This window comes from Bison bison, unplaced genomic scaffold (genome assembly GCF_000754665.1).
Source record: "Bison bison bison isolate TAMUID 2011002044 unplaced genomic scaffold, Bison_UMD1.0 scf7180017864373, whole genome shotgun sequence".
NCBI classification, from domain to species: Eukaryota; Metazoa; Chordata; class Mammalia; order Artiodactyla; family Bovidae; genus Bison; species Bison bison.
Window position 1 is genome coordinate 7,785,545 of NW_011494945.1, and position 21,194 is coordinate 7,806,738.

The following is a 21,194-nucleotide window of genomic DNA, read 5'->3' on the forward strand; positions in this document are numbered from 1 at the left end:
AGCCCCAAACATCCAGTATTGTGCATCGAACCTGGACTGGCAACTCGTTTCATATATGATATTTTACATGTTTCAATGCCATTCTCCCAAATCTTCCCACCCTCTCCCTCTCCCACAGAGTCCATAAGACTGTTCTATACATTTCTCCAAAGAAGACATACAGATGGCTAACAAACACATGAAAAGATGCTCAACATCACTCATTATCAGAGAAATGCAAATCAAAACCACTATGAGGTACTATTTCACACCAGTCAGAATGGCTGCGATCCAAAAGTCTACAAATAATAAATGCTGGAGAGGGTGTGGAGAAAAAGGAACCCTCTTACACTGTTGGTGGGAATGCAAACTAGTACAGCCACTATGGAGAACAGTGTGGAGATTCCTTAAAAAACTGGAAATAGAACTGCCTTATGATCCAGCAATCCCACTACTGGGCATACACACTGAGGAAACCAGAAGGGAAAGAGACACGTGTACCCCAATGTTCATCGCAGAATTGATGCTTTTGAACTGTGGTGTTGGAGAAGACTCTTGAGAGTCCCTTGGGCTGCAAGGAGATCCAACCAGTCCATCCTAAAGGAGATCAGTCCTGGTGTTCTTTGAAAAGACTGATATTGAAGCTGAAACTCCAATATTTTGGCCATCTGATGTGACTCATTGGAAAAGACCCTGATGCTGGGAAAGATTGAAGGCAAGGAGGAGAAGGGGATGACAGAGGATGAGATGGTTGGATGTCATCACTGACTTGATGGACATGAGTTTGAGTAAGCTCTGGGAGTTGGTGATGGACAGGGAAGCCTGGTGTGCTGCAGTCCATGGGATCGCAGAGTTGGACACGACTGAGCGACTGAACTGAACTGATAGGCCTAAACTGTAATAAGTAGAATCACAAAGCTTCTAAATTAGAGGAAAACAGAAGAATAACTTCATGATCTTGGGGTGAAAAAACATTCCTTGGAGAGGGCACAAAACTCACTAATCAACTAGAGATTGCTATGTTGGATTTCAATGAAAAAAAAAAAAAAAGACAACCAAAATTTCTGCTCATTAAAAGACACTAGTTAGAGAGTAAATAGGCAAGACTGAGAGAAGTTTTGTAGTACAGGTATTTGACAAAGGACTTGTATCTAAAATATATAAAGAACTCATACAGCTCAATAATAAAAAAGACAACTCAATGAAATTCAGGCAAAAGACTTGAACATGTACTTTCAACAGAAGATGCGTGAACAGCCAGTATACACATGAAAAAGTGTTCAACATCTCTACTCATCTAAGAGATGAAGATTCAATTCCACCCACTAAAATGACTGAAATGAAAGACTGACAGCACTGAAAGTGAGGATATGGATACTCACACTGCTGGTGGAGTGAAGAGGGCACAACCACAGGAAAATTGTTTGGCAATTCCTTACAAAGCTCAACATAAGCCCATCCCATGAACCAGATAGTCCACTCCTAGGCATTTACCTTAGATAATGAAAACATATGCCCACAAAAGACTTGTTCATGAATCTTTTTATCAAAGTTGTTCAAAATAGCTTAAAAACAGAAATAACCCAAATGTCTATCAACAGATGAATGGATTAACAGACTGTGGAATATTCATACAACAGGATACTATTCAGCAATAAAAAGAAATGAATTACGGATACATGCAAAAATATACTTAATGAACTAATGAAGCCAGATGCAAAAGAATACATATTGTATAATTCCATTTATATGAAACTCAAGAACAGACAAAACTAATCTATGGTGATAGAAATCAGAGCAATGGTTGGCTTTGGAGGAGTGCAGTTGACTGGAAAGAGGCATAAAGGAACTTTCTGAGTTGAAGAAAATGTTCTGTATTTTACTGGGGATATATGAATTACATTGGTATATACATTTGGCAAAACTCATTAAGCTGTACCTTTAAGACCTGTGCATTTCACTGTATATATTTGTATCTCAATTAAAACAGATATTTGTACTTGGGAAATTTAAATGGAAAATGGAAAACTTTACTTGCACAAGTTAGCTTGAATGTAAATAAATCATGATTAAATTACAAAAAGGGCTATTAGGTTTTATTCTTCCCAGGCGATATAGGAATAAAAATGCTTTAAAGTATAGCAGAAGACTTCTATAAGAAATTCATATTCTAGTTAACATGCCACCACAGATGGTAAGATAAAGACAGTGCTTGTGCTTAATTGTTTAGTCATGTCCGACTCTGTGACCTTTGGACTGTAGCCTGCTAGGCTCCTCTGTTCATGGGATTTTTTAAAGCAAGAATACTGGAGTGGGTGCCATTTCCTTCTCCAGGGGATTTTCCCAGCCCAGGAACTGAATCCAAGTCTCCTGTGTCTCCTGCATTGCAGGCAGATTCTGTACCCACTGAACCATCAGGGAAGCCCAAATTGATTTCCCCAAATCAAAGATCAATATATAGTACTTATACTGCTCTGGATAGTGTTCCTCCAAAGTTCATGTCAATGTAGAACTTCAGAATGTGATCTTATTGTCGTTAACTAAAATTCCTAGATCTTTTCCACATAGGAAACCTTTCCTGTCAAACCTCTCCTTTACATTTGTAAATGAAGATGTTAAATATTTCATTTTTTAAAGTTTCTATTTCATTGATTTGGTCTACCTGGCTAGAAAAATTTTGAATTTTAATTCTGTAATGTGTAGCATTAGCTGTCCCTCCCAGACTTGTATCATCTGCTTTTATTTGATAGGTCTGCTTTCCGGATCCTCATCCATGTTATCAGGGAGAATGTATTAATAACTATTAATGAAACTAGAGACATGTAGCATGCCAATGGAGGCAACTGGTAGATTGGTGTTTTCATTAATTATGCACGTTGGAACTTGATTAGTTACAATTCTACCCAAAAGTATTATCCTCTGCTCACATTTACTATCTTGATCCATGAAATAATCTTTGGAAATTTTGTCAAAACTTTGCGATATCAAGACAGGCCATGGTTATAGCATTCCTTATTTCCACCTAATCTCTACTTGCCCATCTCACCCTCTTACCCCACCAATAAATCTAGTTAGGTTAACCCTTAAATTTTAAGGGAATTTGCGCTTAGTGAACCAATGTTCCAATGTTAGCGATGATCTCATTCTTTTATAAGAGCTTACCAATTTGTTTAATAATCAGTTCACTAATGGATTATTCACATCCAGAATTCAAACAGTTTTGAAAATTGGGATAAAATATGCCCCTTTGATCTTCTAGTACTTCTCTTTCTATGAGTCCTCAGAGATTTCTAACTAGCTCTGAGACCCTATGTGTAAATTGTTACTGCCCCAGAGGAAGGGTTTGTCTGAGCCCAGAGGGATTGCGCTCATGAAAGTGATGAACAGTTTTCAATTCTTCTGCACTGGCCCCAGGCAGCCATCCTCTCTATTAACTCTGTGTTCTGCCATCTCCCAGTTTGAAATCCTTCCCCTTCCCATCCTAAACAGAAGCAAATAGTCCCTGAGCTGTTGTATCAGTTCACTGTCACTTGTGACCTCTCGAGTCTACTTCAAGCAGTAGGCTAATCCCATCCTTGTTCTTCTTGTTCTGAAAAATAAAAGTTAGCCCAGTGGCACCCCCCCTGTACTCTTCAGCACTTTTTGCTCCTCAGCTCCTTCTGTGCTTTGACTCCTGCTGAGACTTGTCCGCCTGCTTCCCGCGGCAAGTATGCAAGGTTTGTCCCAGACCAGGTGCACCTGCCGCTGCAGATACTTTTCCATTTGTAGGCTTGTCCCGATCCCCCTTTGTATCTCCAGGACCTGGCACACAAGCTCCGCGCTTAGTAAGTCGTAAGTGTTCAATAAATATTCATATAGGTCTGGATTTTCAAAAGATAAATGCTGAAAGCTAATTAAGAATTGATTTAACTGCTGTTGCACAGCCTCAGGAGACCTCTGAGAAGGGGAGAAGATCTGGAAAATTATCCGGGAGGCCCCTGTTTGCTGACTGCTATCCCACTGGAGAGGGGCCAGGATGAAAGTCATTATTTGTTTTCTTTTTTTGACCTTTTCTTTCACAACCCAGCAATAGAAGGCCACAATTGTGTCATTGTGTGCTCTTCTCCCTCCCTTTCTTTTTATGAGTCAGTAAAATCATATTTGATGAGGATTCAGTGCCTGCAGGGCCCCAGGAGGTCACACTAACTTTACCCTGCCCAGGTACAACAATAATAACATCCTTGATTTCTCTCAAATATTGTATGCGAGGCTTCCAGACTTTTTGGTCAGACATTTTAAAATGCAACATCTTCCACTCCACCTCCAGCCAGAAGCAAAAAGCCCTGAGAGGTGACACCCCTTTGGGTCTCAATGGCTAACATCTTGTTAACCAGGTGGTGGTTGGAAGAGGTTGTGTCTGGCACAAGACACAGAGCCTCTCTGAGCCGTCATCTGTGTAGGTTTGACAGACTCTTCATCTGTGTAATGGGGGTACATAATAATACTTGCCTTAAAGGCTCATAGTGAAAATTTAACTAAATAATGTGTGCACGTTCAGATGCTTCTTTCATCCATTTACTGATTCATCCTCTGTTTGTTACCTTGTTGGTCCTGTGTGTTGCCACGTCTACCAGGGCCAGCACCTGCAGCATCTCAGGCACAGATGTGAGGGAAGCAGCTTACGGGGACTGGTGGGACCTGGGATCCCATGCTCCATGGGTGGTGTGTCCCAAGGGAAGCAGGAGTTGCTTAGGGAAAACCTGAACATAAACTTGGCTGTTGTACCATGGGCTGGCAGGCCTGTTCTGCAGAGGCTTTGTATTTGTGGTGACCAGCCACTGCTCCTTAGCTGGACCCCAAGTGTGTGCTATGAATGCTTCTCCTTTTCCAGTGACCTGAGAGCATCATCAGGCTCTGAGCCATCCTGAAAGACTGAGACTGAGAATTTGGCCGTGCTCTGCACACCACAACATGCCAGAGGGGCCACCTGGAAGGTGGTGTGTGTGTAGACCTGATCCTTGCTCACTGGCCGCACCGGCTCCTCCTATAAGCCCCACAATCAAAGAAACACACACGGTCCTTGTACACTGGGAAAGCAAAGCTCTGCCAGTGAACACAGAGGACCAAAATCAGTTTTAAGGGCTGTTGCCATTCATCTCTAAAATACATCTTTCCTTGACTTGCAAAGAGGCGAGGGCTTTGGTTCCTGAGTTGTTTTCGTATTTGTATTCTATTGAGTGATGTATCATGCCTACGTGGAGCCAAAGTGTGTATCTTTCTTAGACAACAAATTCTTCAAGGGCAAACATTGAGTTGCTAAGTCTTGAGACAACTAACAAAGTGTCTTGGATACTTTAGTGTTTTGTGAAGAGTATCATAATGCAGATATCATAGTTACACATTTCTGCACTTCAACCTGGACAACTGTGTGCCTGAAATTTTGTGTGAAAACATTTGTGTTGAAAGGATGCTGTCTAAAACAGCCCTGTGTGAAATCCTTGAGGAATTCACAACCTTCAAGACTGCTGAGTGGATTCCCACTTCATGAGACATTGATTTAGAGAGTTGTGATTTGTCTTATTATTAAAGCTTTAAGAATCTTTCTGAGCAAAGTATTCTAAAGGAATCTAGGCCTACAGTTCACTTATATTACAAAACATAGTCTTGAAAAGAAAGTTTGCTTTGTTGATAAAGATTGAACTAGAAACAACCAAAACACCAAACCGCTAGTGCTTTCTTAAAACTAAATGTAAAGTATAAATAGAGAACAAAACAGGAAATCGTGGTTTGCAAAAAAAATGATATAGTTGTAGCTGCCCTAAAAAGTGACTTTCCTTACACTGTAAACTGAGTTCAGAGCCCAAGTGACAGAAATTCACTGGTTCCACCTCCCAGCAGAGACAGCGTCTTCCAGTACAAGCTGCCCTACTGCTACGGAAACTATAATAATCCTCTAAAAGTATTTAGATCAGCCCGTGGCCAGGCACTGGCCAAATAAGTGTGTTCCTGTATCTCTCCAGTCATCACATGCTCAGTGAGTTGATTGTGTTGCCTAGTGAAACTCCAATACTTTTGCCACTTCATGCGAAGAGTTGACTCATTGGAAAAGACTCTGATGCTGGGAGGGACTGAGGGCAGGAGGAGAAGGGGACGACAGAGAATGAGATTGCTGGATGGCATCACCGACTCAATGGACATGAGTTTGAGTGAACTCCAGGAATTGGTGATGGACAGGGAGGCCTGACGTGCCGTGATTCATGGGGTCGCAGAGAGTCGGACACGACTGAGCGACTGAACTGAACTGAACTGAGTACCACTTAAGCTTTCTGTTTGTGTCAGTGCCATCTCTTTAGAGCCTATAGAGATGTGGAAATGTGTCTTGAAGGGTCAGGTTCCCCCCTTGTGCCTCTAGCAAGCTCCATTGCCAGCTCCTGGCATGCTACTCAGGGCTGACCCTGGGAGGCAGCTGAAGGAATTTGTGAATTTGTGAATGCCCACTGAAATGGCTGCTGGTCCAATCAGTCACATCACTGGGATATTAGGTATCTGGTCAGTGTGAATGCACACAACGATGGCACCTGATGAGTGTGGCGCCCACAGGATGACTTGTGATTTGTGGTCCTTGAAGAGTCCAGGGCACCTGCCCCATCCTACCCCCCACATGTTGGTGCAGGGAGCCCTGCTGCTTGGTGGTTGTGGATGGCAGAGCCACTCACTCATTCTTCTCTGGAGTAAGAATTTGTAGATGCGCTAATTTATTTTATTTTTATTTTTGAATAGACACAAAATATAAAAGGTAGAAAAGAGTGTGCAGAGAAAAGTTCCAGTCCCCCTGCTACCAACTTCCGGATGATTGCTGCCATTTTTTAATACTTTCTGAGATATTTTATGCATATAAAAGTGTATATATTTATCTATGAATATATGTATATGTAAGTATATCTTCCTCACCTACCATATGATAGCAGGCTATCCGTGCTACTATGTAAAATTAAACATTTATCTTGAAGATTATGTGCTCTTATTTTTCTTAACCACAATTCTGCTGACCACAGCAATGGCAGAAAGCATTCTATCACCTCCCTCCTCCACACAACCGAGGGGTTTGCAGCTATGCAGAGCTCCAGATATGGCAACAGAAAGACAGACTCCATTCTTTGAGATAGCAGGAAAGATGGGAAATTCCCAAAGGAGTCTTTCTTACAAAGTTCTGCCTGGTCACTAACTGACCTGCCGTTCCATGTCTGCCTGTAGGGGTCTAACTAGGAAATCTCATTAGTATTTAAGGGCTGGGCATGTCACGCAGGGAAATGGAGGTACAGGGATGGACGGGCCAACCCAGGAGGCTGGACCATTAGCCACAGTCCCTGCAGTGGTACTACTGTAGGCTAGAGAGGAGGTGGTGATGCTGCAGGCAGGGCCAGGCCACCTTGCAGAGTGTGGGACTGTGTGGGCCTGTCTAGTGGGAGCTGGAGCCTCAGAGCATAGGTGGTTTCTGGCAGAGCCTAGCAAAGCAAAGATGGTGGATGATAGAGCCCTTGGCTTCACCCATGCCATCAGCCACCCTCCAAACTCAGATTGGCACTTCCCATTGGGCAAACCCAGCCAGCAGTCAGCTGTCATGGCAACCTTGGAAAGCCACTCTGGGTACCAGGCCTCTCATATAGAAAATTGCTGGGCAGTGTGAAGGATGGAACTTGAAAGAGATAGGCCCAGTGCTGGCCCACAGAATCTCCAGAGAGCTCTTTTCTGTAAGGATGTCACCTGAAAGGGAAGAAAGGCCTCTCAGTGTGGGGAACTTGATTTTTTTAAAAAGGGATGAACATTTGAAACAAGAAAGTGTGTTTTGCCAAAAATTTTACTTATGTTTTAGGTTCGAAAGATTCATTAAAAAAAGAAATCACTCATCACACAAAATAAACAATTTCAATATTTAATAGAGGATTACTTGGCTTAATTTGAAAATACAGTCATTAAAAGAAGAGGAACAGAAACAACAGAAAAGAGTTATAGCACGTACACCAGCAAATTGTGTTGACCAACATCCAGACTTAAACAGCGCTGGGAAAGTCCCTTATTAACAGCAATCGGGAATCCCAACTGGGAAAAGGTTCTGGGTGGTGCATACACCCCATGGGTGAGACTTCAAGTTGCAGTTTGGGGGCTCCTGGTTCTAATCCTAGGCTGCACACTGATGTTACCATTAGTTTGCATGCAAAAATGCAGCTCTGATTTTACTTTTTATAATGCTGTTTGTTTCACCTTGTGAGTCATAGGATTTCCTTAGATCCCAGGCAGGGTAGGGAGGCAGGGTTGGCCCAGACCTCCAGGGACCTAAGACTTCTAAGACCCACTCCCTTCCTTTCTTTTTAAAGTGCTCCCTGACTTGCTATGCTTGCAGGCATGCACAGAATCTGGTCTGGGTCCAGGCAGATCAGAAGCAGGTCAGAGGCCTGGTCTCCTGCTTCTGAAACCCAAACAAGACTTCTTTCATGTTCATTTCCCCAACAAGGTAGCAGCCAGTGCCTTCTGGGCTTGGCCTCTGCTTTCCCTTGTTCTCTCAAGTACACCTCTTAGGAGCAGCTTTAGGCCAGACGGCAGTGCTGGAGTTAGAAGCAAATTTCTCTTCTTCCTGTGCTGGCTGAGGGGACTGGTGAGACCCAGAAAATAGTTGATTGATTTACTGCCCAGTCAGTAAATAATTTGTCACTCTGTAGTGTGCCTATCTCTCATGCTTTCAAATGTTCTAATGTTTTCTCTAACCCTGAAGATCGGGATGCATGTTTTCCCCACTTTGAGGTGCATATTCTCTGCTCTTGCTTCATGTATCTTTCCTCCTTAAATATATACATTTTGGCTATCACCCTGCACCCTTACCGCACCCTTACTGGATACAAGGAAGGTTCCAGTATTAGCAAGGAAAGAGCTTTTATAAGTTTGGCCAAGGGTGGAATGGATGTGACAGGTTTTAGAATCTGCCCTCTCAGCCAACGACCAGTTAGTTACAAGGGAGTGGGAAGGCCTTTCACCTACCTGGCAGCAGAGCTGGAAGTTCTGGCTGTGGGCAAGGAGACACTTATGCCTTGAAGTCTCTATATACTTACTATCTGCATCTAGAATCTACATGTCAGGGATTGAGGGAATAAGTCTGCACATTGTAACCCCTCTAAAGACATTTAACAGACTCATCACCTAAGAATGTTCTGTTCAACCCACTTTTTACCTGGTTATTATGTGCAACAACTGGGGCTACCCAGTCCTTTTTGTTCCTAAGTTGGTTCTTATTTTTCCAGAACAAATTGACTTATTTATAATTTCTTTGTATTAGATATGGAAAGACATTTATCATCTCCATGTGTATTTAAACATGGAAAGACAAGGGCACGTCAGTATGCAATCAGTGGAACAAAAATACCTGTAGATAAACCCTCCCATGGTCTTCCCTGGTGGCTTAGTGGTAAAGAACCTGCCTGCCAACACAGGAGATGTGAATTCAGTCCCTGGGTGGGGAAGATCCCCTGGAGAAGGTAATGGCAACCCATTCCAGTATTCTTGCCTGGGAAATCCCATTGACAGAGGAGCCTGGCAGGCTACAGTCCTTGGCGTTGCAAAAGAGTCAGACACAACTTAGTGATTAAATGACAATGACAACAACAAAACTCTCCTATACTTATTAAAATCAACAAAAGAAATATAAATTATATTTTATTCTATTCTTACTTCTATTGCATTAAAAAAATTACAAATAGAGTTTGGTGCACCTTAGCTTACTCTTCTGAATATCATAAAGAACTCATAGCCTTTCACAATCGTTCCAATTTACTATACCACCATTTATTATTGTTGATTCATAAATTGTTACAACTTGCTTCTTTGTCCTCTTAGCAGTCATCCTTGTCTGGTAGTAATAAGATGTTCCAAGCTAATTCCGACCTTTCTCTGTCCCCCAGATATGGAATCAGCTCTCTAAGGAGTGTTGGTTTTATTTTAAGTGGAAAATAGTATCAGAGAGCAAAAAGTGAGTGCTAGGAGTGAGTCTACATGAGTGTTGGTTTTGGCTTCTGTTGGCCCAATTCTTGTGACAGAATTGGGGAAAAAATGTATCTTAAGGGAATATACTTTTCCATTCAACAGATTATGTTACTGTCCTGCCTCTTATGGTATGAAGCTTTCGTTGACCAGCAAAGTGTTCTATTATATTGATACGTTTCTATCCAAAATTAAAACATTTGAACCCAGAGCTTTGACCCTGACTGTGGGCCATGAGCCTCAGCGAGATGGCAGACTCCACAGTGAACAGCGTTGCCCCAGGTGCCAGGTGCACTCTGTGGGGGCAACGTTGTACCAGGTGCTTTGAAGTGCAGAATGACAGAGGAAAGAAACCTAGCCCCTGGCCTCCAGGGGTGCACAGAAATCACGTATGTGCATGAAACAATGAGAGAATGAGATAAACCATCACTCAATCGGTGCCTGCTGAAACTAGTGGTGCAAGCAATAGGCAGTAAGAAAGTTGAGAGAAGACAGAGACCAGTATGTAGAAGGGAAAGTCTCTGAAGCAGAAAGACTTGGGCCACCATGCAGAGCAGCCGAATTTTAGACAGATGGCAAGGCACATCTTAATTGCTTGAAACCACCTCACATACAGACCTGAACAGAGTGGGGAGCCGTGGATATTAAGGTGCATACAAGGCTGCTGGTAAAAAAAAATGACACTAGAAATTCTGGCTTATGGTGAATTCAACGGGTGCCCCAGAACAAGAGAAAATAGGATTCTGGTTGTACTTTTAAAGTGACAGTGAGAAAGAGTGTGACACTAAGGTCAGGGACCCATCCCATGCAGAAGGAAATAATCTCAAGTCCATTAGGAGGTTAGAGAGCCTTGTAACTACCTCCTCTCAGTACTTCTAGAAACAACAGGCAGCCATTGCCCCTGCCTCCAGTCTGGTTGGCCCATCCCTTCTCCAGGGACCACCAAGCATCCCTGCACATACCTACTCTGTTGCCAGTTCTGTGCGCTTAGCTTCTTCTGCTTGGAAAAGCCAGGCTCCGATGTCACCTTTTCTGTGCTTCTCCTGCCTCCACTCTTTCCAACCCAGTTAAAAGAATGATTTCTTTCATCCCTGATGTTCGCATGTCATTTAATAGGAAATCTTTGTTATACCCTCTACTCCATGTCGGAGAAGGCAATGGCACCCCACTCCAGTACTCTTGCCTGGAAAATCCCATGGACGGAGGGGCCTGGTGGGCTGCAGTCCATGGGGTCGCTAAGAGTCGGACACGACTGAGCGACTTCACTTTCACTTTTCACTCTCATGCATTGGAGAAGGAAATGGCAACCCACTCCAGTGTTCTTGCCTGGAGAATCCCAAGGACAGGGGAGCCTGGTATGCTGCCATCTATGGGGTCGCACAGAGTTGGACACGACTGAAGTGGCTTAGCAGCAGCAGCTACTCCATGTATTATTGTTGCCTTCTTACTTGTCTGCTTCTCCACAGTGAATATCTGAGGAGATGTGAATGATTTATTCTCATCTGTAATCCAAGTGCCTATGCATAGTACTCGACACTCACTGCATATTCAACAGATATTTGTTGGATAAATTAATAAATGAAAGAGTGAATGAATGAATGGATATATAATACATGCCTCAGGATTGAATTAGGTGACTCAGTGGTCCCATGGGATTGGTGTGTGCTTTGAATTTGTTAATTCCTTGTTCTTTACCTTGATGAAGCACCATTAGCCAGGATCTTGATTTATGTGTATTATATTTGCAAGGTTAACAGGGAAACTGTCATCCCCAAATTCAAAGACGGGATCTTAGTTTCTCTTGGCTTCAGCTATAATATTTCTAGCCAAGCCTTTTTTTTTTCAGGGGGCGTGGGGCGCGGTGTAAGATGAAGGAGACTTAGGAAACCAGCAGCAAATCACTTGATTTAATATGTTGCCAGGTTTTGACAACTGCTTAAAGGGTTATAACTTGGAGATTTAGAAACTTGAATGTTAAGTTGTTCTAGGGACAGAATCTTTTAATGTTTACTAAAACTCTTTGCTCCAAGATGGCTCCGATTCTGAAGTGAACAGAGGCCATCTGTATTCACTGAAGTCCTCAAGAGAAAGCAGAGAAATTCAGAGGTGTCATATACACCTTGAGATTTTGACAGTTCTCAAATGATTTATATGATTGGTGATATTAGATTATGTGTCCATGGCTCAAATGTCCTTGGACAGCATTTGAGGTCTTTGAAGGTCTTTGGAGATGAATGGAAATCTCTGGGTGGAGAGCAGTAACCCAGGAGCCAACTAGATAGAAGAGCCTGCAGGAGGTGGTGTCAAGGTGGGTAAGGGTGGTGAGCTGGTTCTCTTAGGGGCCCAGCAAAGCACCCCATCCACCATCTGTTTATGGATAGTCTTCTTAGCTCTGAAACAACCTTCTCTGTAATGTTGGTTATAATGTCTTTTTGGCTTTTGTTACAGTTTACTTGAGATGCTAAAGCAGTGGCCAGTGAAGTTCTGTGGCGTTGGAGCCCAAAGCATTAGAAAACAAGAAAACAAAAGGCCATCGAAAGAAACAAAAATTTCCAATAGAAACTTTCAGAGAATGAGAATTAGTCACTCATTGTTTATTTTTCCCTTTAAACTGTTTTCCTACCTATGGTTTAAAGTTTTCAAACAATGCAGAATGGTATAAAAAAGAAAGCAAAAACATCTTTCAGTATTCTTTTGCCCAGAGACCACTACTATCAGACTTTTTGATGATTATCTTTCCCAGACCTCTTTCTGTGCCTAAGCACATGCAGATTTATTTCAATCTGTATATATAAAAAGGTTATGAATAGAATCATACTATAAATGCTACTTTATAGTCTTTATAGATGCATGTATATATATGTATGTGTGTATTAATATATACACACAAGTATTCCATTTTATGAATGCAAAATAATTTACTAAACTGAGGCTGCTTTGAGAGATATTTTGATTGCTTTCAGTATTTTACTATTACTAATATAAATGATGTTTGAAGAATATCCTTAGCCTTATATTTTTGTTTTTTTCCCCAGATTATCTTCTTAGGACAAATCCTTAGGAGTGATATAGCTAGAATAGGAGCGTGCATGTATACAGTTTGTAAATGGTGGTGGTTTGGTCACTAAGTTGTGTCTGACTCTTTGTAACCCCCTGGACTGTAGTCCGCCAGGCTCCTCTGTCCATAGGGTTTTCCAGGCAAGAACACTGGAGTGGGTTGCCATGTCTTCCTCCAGGGAATCTTCCCAACCCAGGGATCAAACCCGGGTCTCCTGCACTGCAGGCAGATTCTTTACCGACTGAGCTACAGCACAGCAGTAAAGTTTGTGATTTTCAAATTGCCCTCCAGAAAAGTTAGCCAATTTCTAACTCTACCAACAATAAATGGAAATGTCCTCTGCACCCTCACCAACATTTAGTATTGTCAGAGTTATTCACATTTGTCAATCTGATAAATGACAAATGTACCTCAATTTACTTTTTGGGAAATAACCAGTAAAGTTCAGAATCCTTTTTTTTTTTTTTCTGTAATAACTGATCATTTATTTCTCTCTCTTTCTTCCTTCTTTCCACCCCCGACCCTTCCTTCTCTTGTTCTTTTCTTTCTTGCCTTCTCTAACATAACCTGCACTTTTCGTGAGTTTTCCGTGTCCTTTGTCCATTTTTCTATTGGAGAGTCATTTTTGTTTTAATAATTTAAAAGAGTTCTTTATATTAACCTTCTGTTGGTTCCATATGCACACATAGTATCCTCAGATTTTCATTTATTTTCAACCTTCTCCATGATTCTCCTTTTCCTGTATGAAGGCATTTGTGGTCATGTCTGTCAGTCTTTCCCTGCCCACTTCCCAAGTTTTCCATCATATTTAGAAAGTCCTTTCCAGTCCCAAGAGTATAAAAGTATTGACTTATATTGTCTCCAGCACCTCTTAATATTTCTTTTATTTTTGTATGTATTAGTCTTGGATATCTCTAGGATTTATAAATATAGTAAAATGTTATTGGTTTCTAAGTGCCCTTTGTCCACAAACCATTTATTGAGCTGTCTACATTGATATGAAATGATTCTAAATTTCAAACAAATGAAAATATAAGTTTAATTTCTGGACTAATGTTTCTATTGATCTGATTGCTTATTTCTGTACCCAAACTACTGCCACTTTTACAGTTTTCTCCCATGGACAGAGGAGCCTGGCAGGCTACAGTCCATGGGGTAGCAAAAGAGTCAGACATGACTTAGTGACTAAACAACAACAAAAAACACATTTTAAGAAACAGAAGGGCAAGTCTGTCCTGAGACTTGTTTTGTCTTTTTTTCCCCCCAAATTAGTTTGGGTTTTTAATGTGATTGCACTTAATTTACAGAATAATTTAGGTAAAATACCAATTTGTCCAATGATAAACTTTTTCTTTATTCAAGTCTTATTTTAGGGTATAATTATAATTTCAAAAACTATTATTTTCATCAAATGAATCCTTCAACTTCTTATTAACTCTATATGAAAAATAGTGAAGGGTCTGAACTTTTATCCTCTGCAAGCAAACAAGTTAGCCCACCCTGGTGTCATAGATGTTGGCAGAAAAAAAGATGACTGCTAGGTCAGAGGTATTGCAGGTGGTATAATCCTCACATTCCAATCTGCTTCTTTTGTCCAAGTTCCATTGTGGATACTTTACATGCAATTGTCACAACTGAGGAACTCTAAGCTTAGGAAACTCTAATGAGAACTCAAGGTGAGTTTTGTTGAGTTAACTGATGAAGAATGAGAGGACTAAGCCAGAGTGAGAGGAAAGAGCAATGTAGGCAAAGGGAACTATATGTGCAAAGTCCCTGTGATGGGAGGAAGTTTGGAGACTGTAAATAACGGGAAAAATGACCCTCATACTTATTCCATTATCTTCTGGCTAATGGTGCTGAAGACAGCTAGCCTTTTTATTTTTCCCACTGTAAATGATCTGTTTGTTCTGCCTAAATGCTTATAGATTTTTTTCTTTTGAGTATTTTTTGTTTTTTTTTTTAGGAATTTTTTGCTGTTCATTCTTAAAGAAAAAATTTTAAGACACATAGAAACTCTTAATGCTTGATGACAGCCTTTTAATATATCTTTGAGTATTTTAGTTTGCTATTAGTCTTGACCTTATCCTTAAACATTTGATAAATTATGGTTGTCTATCATCCATAGTTACATTTTCCCTAAAAAATATGCATCTTTTTTGTTTCCACTGTATTCTAATATTGGTACTTAAAAAAAAAGTATTCATATTTGCTATTCTTACTTTTCTTTGCTCATATCTTGGTTTTGGAAAGGGAGATTTGGGGGACCTTGGACTTTTGACACCATCTTTTCCAGAATGTCTAGATTTGTTACTGAAAGGACCATTTTGTAGATGCTTTCCTCCAATTCTCTGAAATTATTCCAAGAAGTTATTTTGAGACTCCCCTATTAAATAACCTATTTAATTTTTTAAAACCTATTTAATTTTTAAAAATTTCTGTCCCATTACTTAAAATTGGATTTGACTCTGTGTTAAAATGGTCTATATTTGTAACAAGGAATTGGTGAACAGCATCTCCCTGATTGATGGATGAAATACAATACGTAATCATTCAGGTGTTTTGTGAATTGAGAGGACTGTGAGAAGACTCTCTCCAAGTATCTCCCCAACCACGGAGGTACTTAGTATTCCACTAAAAATACTTCACTGTTGTTCCATTGGCATGAAGTCTGTTGATCAATTTAGTTCCCTGGAAGGTCCTTTGTACTCCTGAGATTGATGTGCTTTCTATAGAAGGACTTGGAAAGCAGCACAAATCCTGGCTTTTCCTCCCTCTAGGGAGAGGGAAGTAGAAAAAAAGAATGCAATTTAAAAGATGACTATTTTTCCTTAGGAAGTTATTGCTGGCATATTGAGAGATTTGGGGATAGTTAAGTGTAATTTTGAGTAATACGAATTCTTAGGGTAAAGTACTAATTGGTTTGTTACCCTCTCTTTAATCTTCAAAACCTATTCAACAAAAGGAGCTTTGTAGGCCTTCTGTGGTGGTCCAATGGTTAAGACTTTGCCTTCCAAAGCAGAGGGTGTGGGTTCAATCCCTGGTTGGAGCACTTATTTTAAGTATTTTTAATGCTGAGCATAGTAGTACAAGGGGGAAAGGATTTGTACATGGTGAGCAGTTACCCATAGTCCCACCATCTTTGCTATTGGCCACTTAATCACCACATAAAATTTTGCAGAGTTGAGACAACTTTTACCTGCACTTTGTGGGATGCTTTTTCACTCAACCTCATGTTATTAAAAAGAGTATTGTTAAAGGCTTGTATTTAGCTGATTGTGTTATTCTTTAGATGTATTAACCATCCCCCGATTGCTTGTTATTGGGCTCTATTCATTTTATTTTTGAGAGTATGGAAGCTGGATCACATAAAAATGAACGTCTCCATATGCAAATCTCTGTCTACATTTTGATTGAGGAACATAATCAACTTTAATACAATTGATTTCCTCTATTAAATTTATTTCATGGGGGGAAAAAGGTATAACTATTTGTTACCCAGCCAAAGGGATAGGAGTGAATGTGAGAAAAAACTGGTTGTGTTTATTTAATGCTATTATTATTTCAGTTCAAAGTTGAACTAACTGGGAAATTGAGGCACATAGATAAAACTGTCTCCTTGCTGATGATACTACTGGTTGTACTGGTTGCTGGGAATCTATTGTCCTCTTCACCTAGCCAGTATCTTCCTTACTTCACTATAGTCCCATGGAAATTCACTATCCTTGAAATTATACCAGGAGCCCAAAAGCACTTTAAAAGCTCCAACTAATGCCTGGCTCTCTCCTATTTGGTCTTCCCCTCCCTTTGGGGTAGGTATGGCCAAAATCACCAAACCGGATCCATGTTTGCCTTGCAAACCAAACAAACACTTCTGTTTTTGTTTTGCTTTGTGTCTGGACTAATTCTTAGCACCTCTTCTGCCTGTGAGCGATTTGTCACTTCCTTCTGTAAGACTGGCGCCAGCAGAAATGCAGTCTCAGAGGATCCCGGGGAGAAAGCGAGGCCGACCCCCACTTCACGCGACACCTGTGAAGATGGCAGTTCATAACATTTATTCTGCTTCAGCTGGTTCTTTACCAGCAGTGAAGATCCCAAAGAAAAGAGGGCGGAAACCCGGGTACAAGGTATGGCTCCATCATCTCCTTTCTCCAAAGTGGGATTGGGCCGGGGCATGGTGCTTGGGCAGACCTCCAGTGCAAAGTGTAATGAAAGGTTGGAAGTTGGGTAAAGACAGGGTGAGAAATAAGTTTCTCTTGGTGAAGAATGTGACAGACGAAGCTTCATTGTTGCAACATGGCACACAATACATGCTGTTGCTGTCGTGTGCATTTTTACAAGTAGAGAAAGCAAATTACACCAGATGGGGAAAGTTGTGAGGCGAGCAGATTTTAGGGTCATAGCTAAACACACGTTATTAAGCTTCGCATCTCAATTAGCGTTTCAGACACTGAGCTTTCCCCTGACTGTTCTTATGAGGGCGGCTCTGGAAGCCACTTTCCAGAACTCATTTGTCATTAATTTTAGTAGAAGCAGATGATGTTCCTGAGACATTTAAATTAATAATGCGAGCAAGTTAGTGTCAAAGGATGTGAAGAATTTTCCCTAACACAGCCTCAATAAGGGGACTCATCATGAAAATGCAGGGTGTTAATTCATAGTTTCCTGCTTACAAAAGGTGCTGACGTCAAGTTTGGCTACAAGGAGGCACATGAAGCGAAATGAAAATCCTGTTACTCTTTCAAGAATTAATGATTTGGCGAGGCTTGAGGGGGTGGAGAATAAATTCTCTGATGTAACTGAAATCACATAAAACAACTCAAACCCAAGGGAGTGCTTCTCCTCCAAGATGTTTGTGAAGAGTCTGCTGGAGAAGAAAGACCACTGAGTTGTTTTCCATGAGCCTTTTGGGCATTAGAAAATGAGCTTCAGACGTTTTCCTTTGTCTATTTTTCTTGAAATAAAGGGCTTATGTTTCCATCTTGAGATCTGAATACTCAAACCAAGATGCAAATTGGCAATTAACTCTCATATATTTAGGAAAATGTATGGAAATTATTTCTGGTCAGCAGAAAGACAAAGCTTCCAGAAGGATCGGTCATGAATTCAACCTCTGTCCCTTTGGCTCTCCATAGTTCTTCCAACTGCTGGGAAATAGATGCAGTGAGGTAGGGGGAAGGTGACTCAAAGTTTTTTGGGGGGTCACTGTTTTTCGTAAAAGAAGCTTTTACTCGGCCAGCTCTTGCAGCAAAGTCTTCCATCACTGGTTCTTTTCCTAACAAAGAGAGCTTCCTTTTTCTCATGGACACACCGGTTCCAGAACTGTGTCTCTGAAGCTGGCCCAGGGCAGGTCTCTCTGCTCAGCTACGTGTACAGTTGCTGAGGTCTGGGAATGGCACCTGGAAGGCTGGAGCAGGGCAGCCCTTCTGCATGCTAGAGCCAGGGAGTGAATCTAGGAACTGAAGAAACACACAGAAAACATTTCTCTCCTATTTGCTCTTTCTCCTGCTCCCCTGGGAGCTGTGACCCAAGAATGAAAATTACCGACAGACACAGCATTTATGCGGCCAGGAAAAATGGAAATTCACTCTGTGGATTGAGCCCAACTTTGCAGTTTTCCCATCTCTTGAAAAGGGCAGTTTTCAGGGCTCCCAACGTTCAGAGACAACTCAGGGCAGGAAGAAAGTTTTGGGAACCCTTAGCTGACACACAGCAGGTGGATCTGACTCCCATGCCTCAGAAGATCTCTTTTCTGGGGATAACAGGCCACTGCTCCTCCTTTCGGAGAAGGCACTGGCACCCCACTCCAGTACTCTTGCCCATGGACGGAGAAGCCTGGTAGGAAAATCCCACGGACGGAGGAGCCTGGTAGGCTGCAGTCCATGGGGCTGCTAAGAGTCAGGCACGACTGAGCTACTTCACTTTCACTTTTTACTTTCATGCATTGGAGAAGGAGCTGGCAACCCACTCCAGTGTTCTTGCCTGGAGAATCCCAGGGACAGGGGAGCCTGGTGGGCTGCCGTCTATGGGGTCGCACAGAGTCGGACACGACTGAAGCGACTTAGCAGTAGCAGTAGCAACTCTTTCTTTAGTCCATCTCCCATATGTTTGAGGGAATTGTGGGAGTTATTTCAGGCCAGCAGCTCCCAGATAGCTCCCCAAGCCATGGGCTTCATGTTCTAGAAAAACAGCTCCAAACCAGGTGCCAGTCTGCACGAAGTCCTGACCTGTTGATGGTGAGAGGAGAAAAATATCTAAAAGTCCTCACAGACTAAAGGGACATCTTTTATTCTGAAATATCTGCTTCTTGCTATTTTGTTGTTTAAAGTTTATAAAGTGCCATATGTTGCAAGGCTTTGGTAATCTTAAAAAAAATAATGTCCTTACTTGGCAAAATAAAGTTAGCAACCTGTTAAGTCTCTCCGATTTTATTTTGGCAATTTCTTAGACCCCGAAGCCCCATTTTACCATTAACAAAATGGTTTTAATTGTGGAGAAGTCAACAAGGAAACTGTACAGTTTGATTTCATTTACCAAATGGTCACTCATTTTGGCGATTTTAACTATCTGGGATACAGTTGGGGAGCCAGAGTTGTTAAAAATAAAAACTCCTGAGCAAGTGAAATAAGATATTATTTGGTCTACCCTTAAAGATCTTGTACTTTATTACTAAGAAAATGCTTCCAAATCCTCCCTCAGAGTCTATTTACCTTTGTTGTAGACACATTTCTTACAAGCTTGATTATCACAGTTTAATAGCCTTCGATTTAAAGGTAAAGATATTTGGGGAAGATAGCATACACAGCTGGATACTGAAAGTATAATTATATGATTTCATATTAATAATTTAGAACAATAATATTATCAATGTTATAAAATAATACATAATATAACTTTTATTATATCAGTACATTATCATGATATATTTATGTTAGCAATATTATCATAAAATGACAAGTGTTGAGCCTTTGACAGGCTTTTCCCCAGGGGATTCTGAGGAGGCCTTGTTGTAGCGACTGTATCACCGGTTTGTATTCATTGAAATTTGCCACTTCCTGCCTAGTGCTGTCCCAAGCGGCTCAGTCAGCCACCTCCGTGTCCCAGCAGACATGGAAAATCTCTCAGGTCCAAGTATGAGGACAAGCCTCTCCCTTTGAGACTCAAGCACAGCTGAACACAGGCTGTGACATTTAACCCTCTCTCTGTGTCTTGAGAATAACATGAGTAAATTACAGGCAGAAAAGGAAGAGTCTAACTAGTGGTCAGATGTCAGCGCTCCAGAGTTCATGGGTCAGCCCTTCTCCCAGGGCCCATCTGGCTATGTCTTTTGGCCTTGGCCTGCAGCCACTTTGCTGGGGCATGCTCACTACTGTGAGAGCATCATTTTATGGCCTTATTGCCCCCTTCTCATCCCAGTCAAAGGAAGGAAAAACCTCTTAACATCATAATTTCTCCTTAAGAGCCATGAAAACAACCTTCCTCATTATCAAATAGAACATTTATACCTCAGTTTGAAGAATCTGTTATTGATTTAGGTTGTCAGCTCAGAGACTCCCCAAGGCCAACAGGTAGGCTTTCCTTACATTTCATGACTAAGGAGACCATTGAGGTCTTTTTAAAAAGATAAAGAGAGAGGGTCTGCTCCAGGGACAAACCCTAGCTTCCATTCTGCAAACATAGCTGATTATAATGGTTCCATATAGCAGAATTTTCAGCTTCTGTGTCTTTATAATTTAAGCAGGAGAAAAAGTGATGGGTTTTTAAGATAGCCATTTGTCCCCAATACACAATTACAGTAATCAATACTAATAGCAATAATAGTCATAAGTAACACTGAACACTTTCTACATTTGAGTCTCTGAGCTTAAGCACTATATATATATGTATTTCTTGTATATCCTTGATAGTTCAATAGTGAGAGGAGTCAGAAAAGTGGCAGGAATTAGGCATGAATTAACCACACCCTGCAGTCTGAGACCACATAACTGTCAGGTCAGGAGCACTCTAGACCCTCAGCAATCTCTTTGCATTATTGTTCAGAATAATATTATGTTTCCTGATTCAAAAAAGAGTAGATTACGTTGTTCTGTTTAACAAGCTGAGGAAAGTGTAACATGTACAAAGAACATCATCCCTGAAATATTAAAAACAA

At 41.2% G+C, this 21,194-nt stretch overlaps 1 protein-coding gene across 8 annotated transcripts in view; it reads left to right on the plus strand.

The window, feature by feature from the left end:
• The window catches only part of SCML4 (sex comb on midleg-like 4 (Drosophila)), a 111,846-nt gene that overhangs the window by 26,415 nt on the left and 64,237 nt on the right, over positions 1 to 21,194 (plus strand). For 5 of the 8 annotated variants that reach the window (XM_010856651.1, XM_010856650.1, XM_010856649.1 and 2 more), the window contains one exon: positions 16,955 to 17,169. The exons of 2 other annotated variants lie outside the window; for them this stretch is intronic. In XM_010856651.1, the coding sequence (XP_010854953.1) occupies positions 16,955 to 17,169 (215 nt within the window). Of the gene's footprint in view, positions 1 to 16,954; positions 17,170 to 21,194 lie in introns of those variants that run through there. One more of the 8 variants, XM_010856656.1, reaches the window with a different exon arrangement.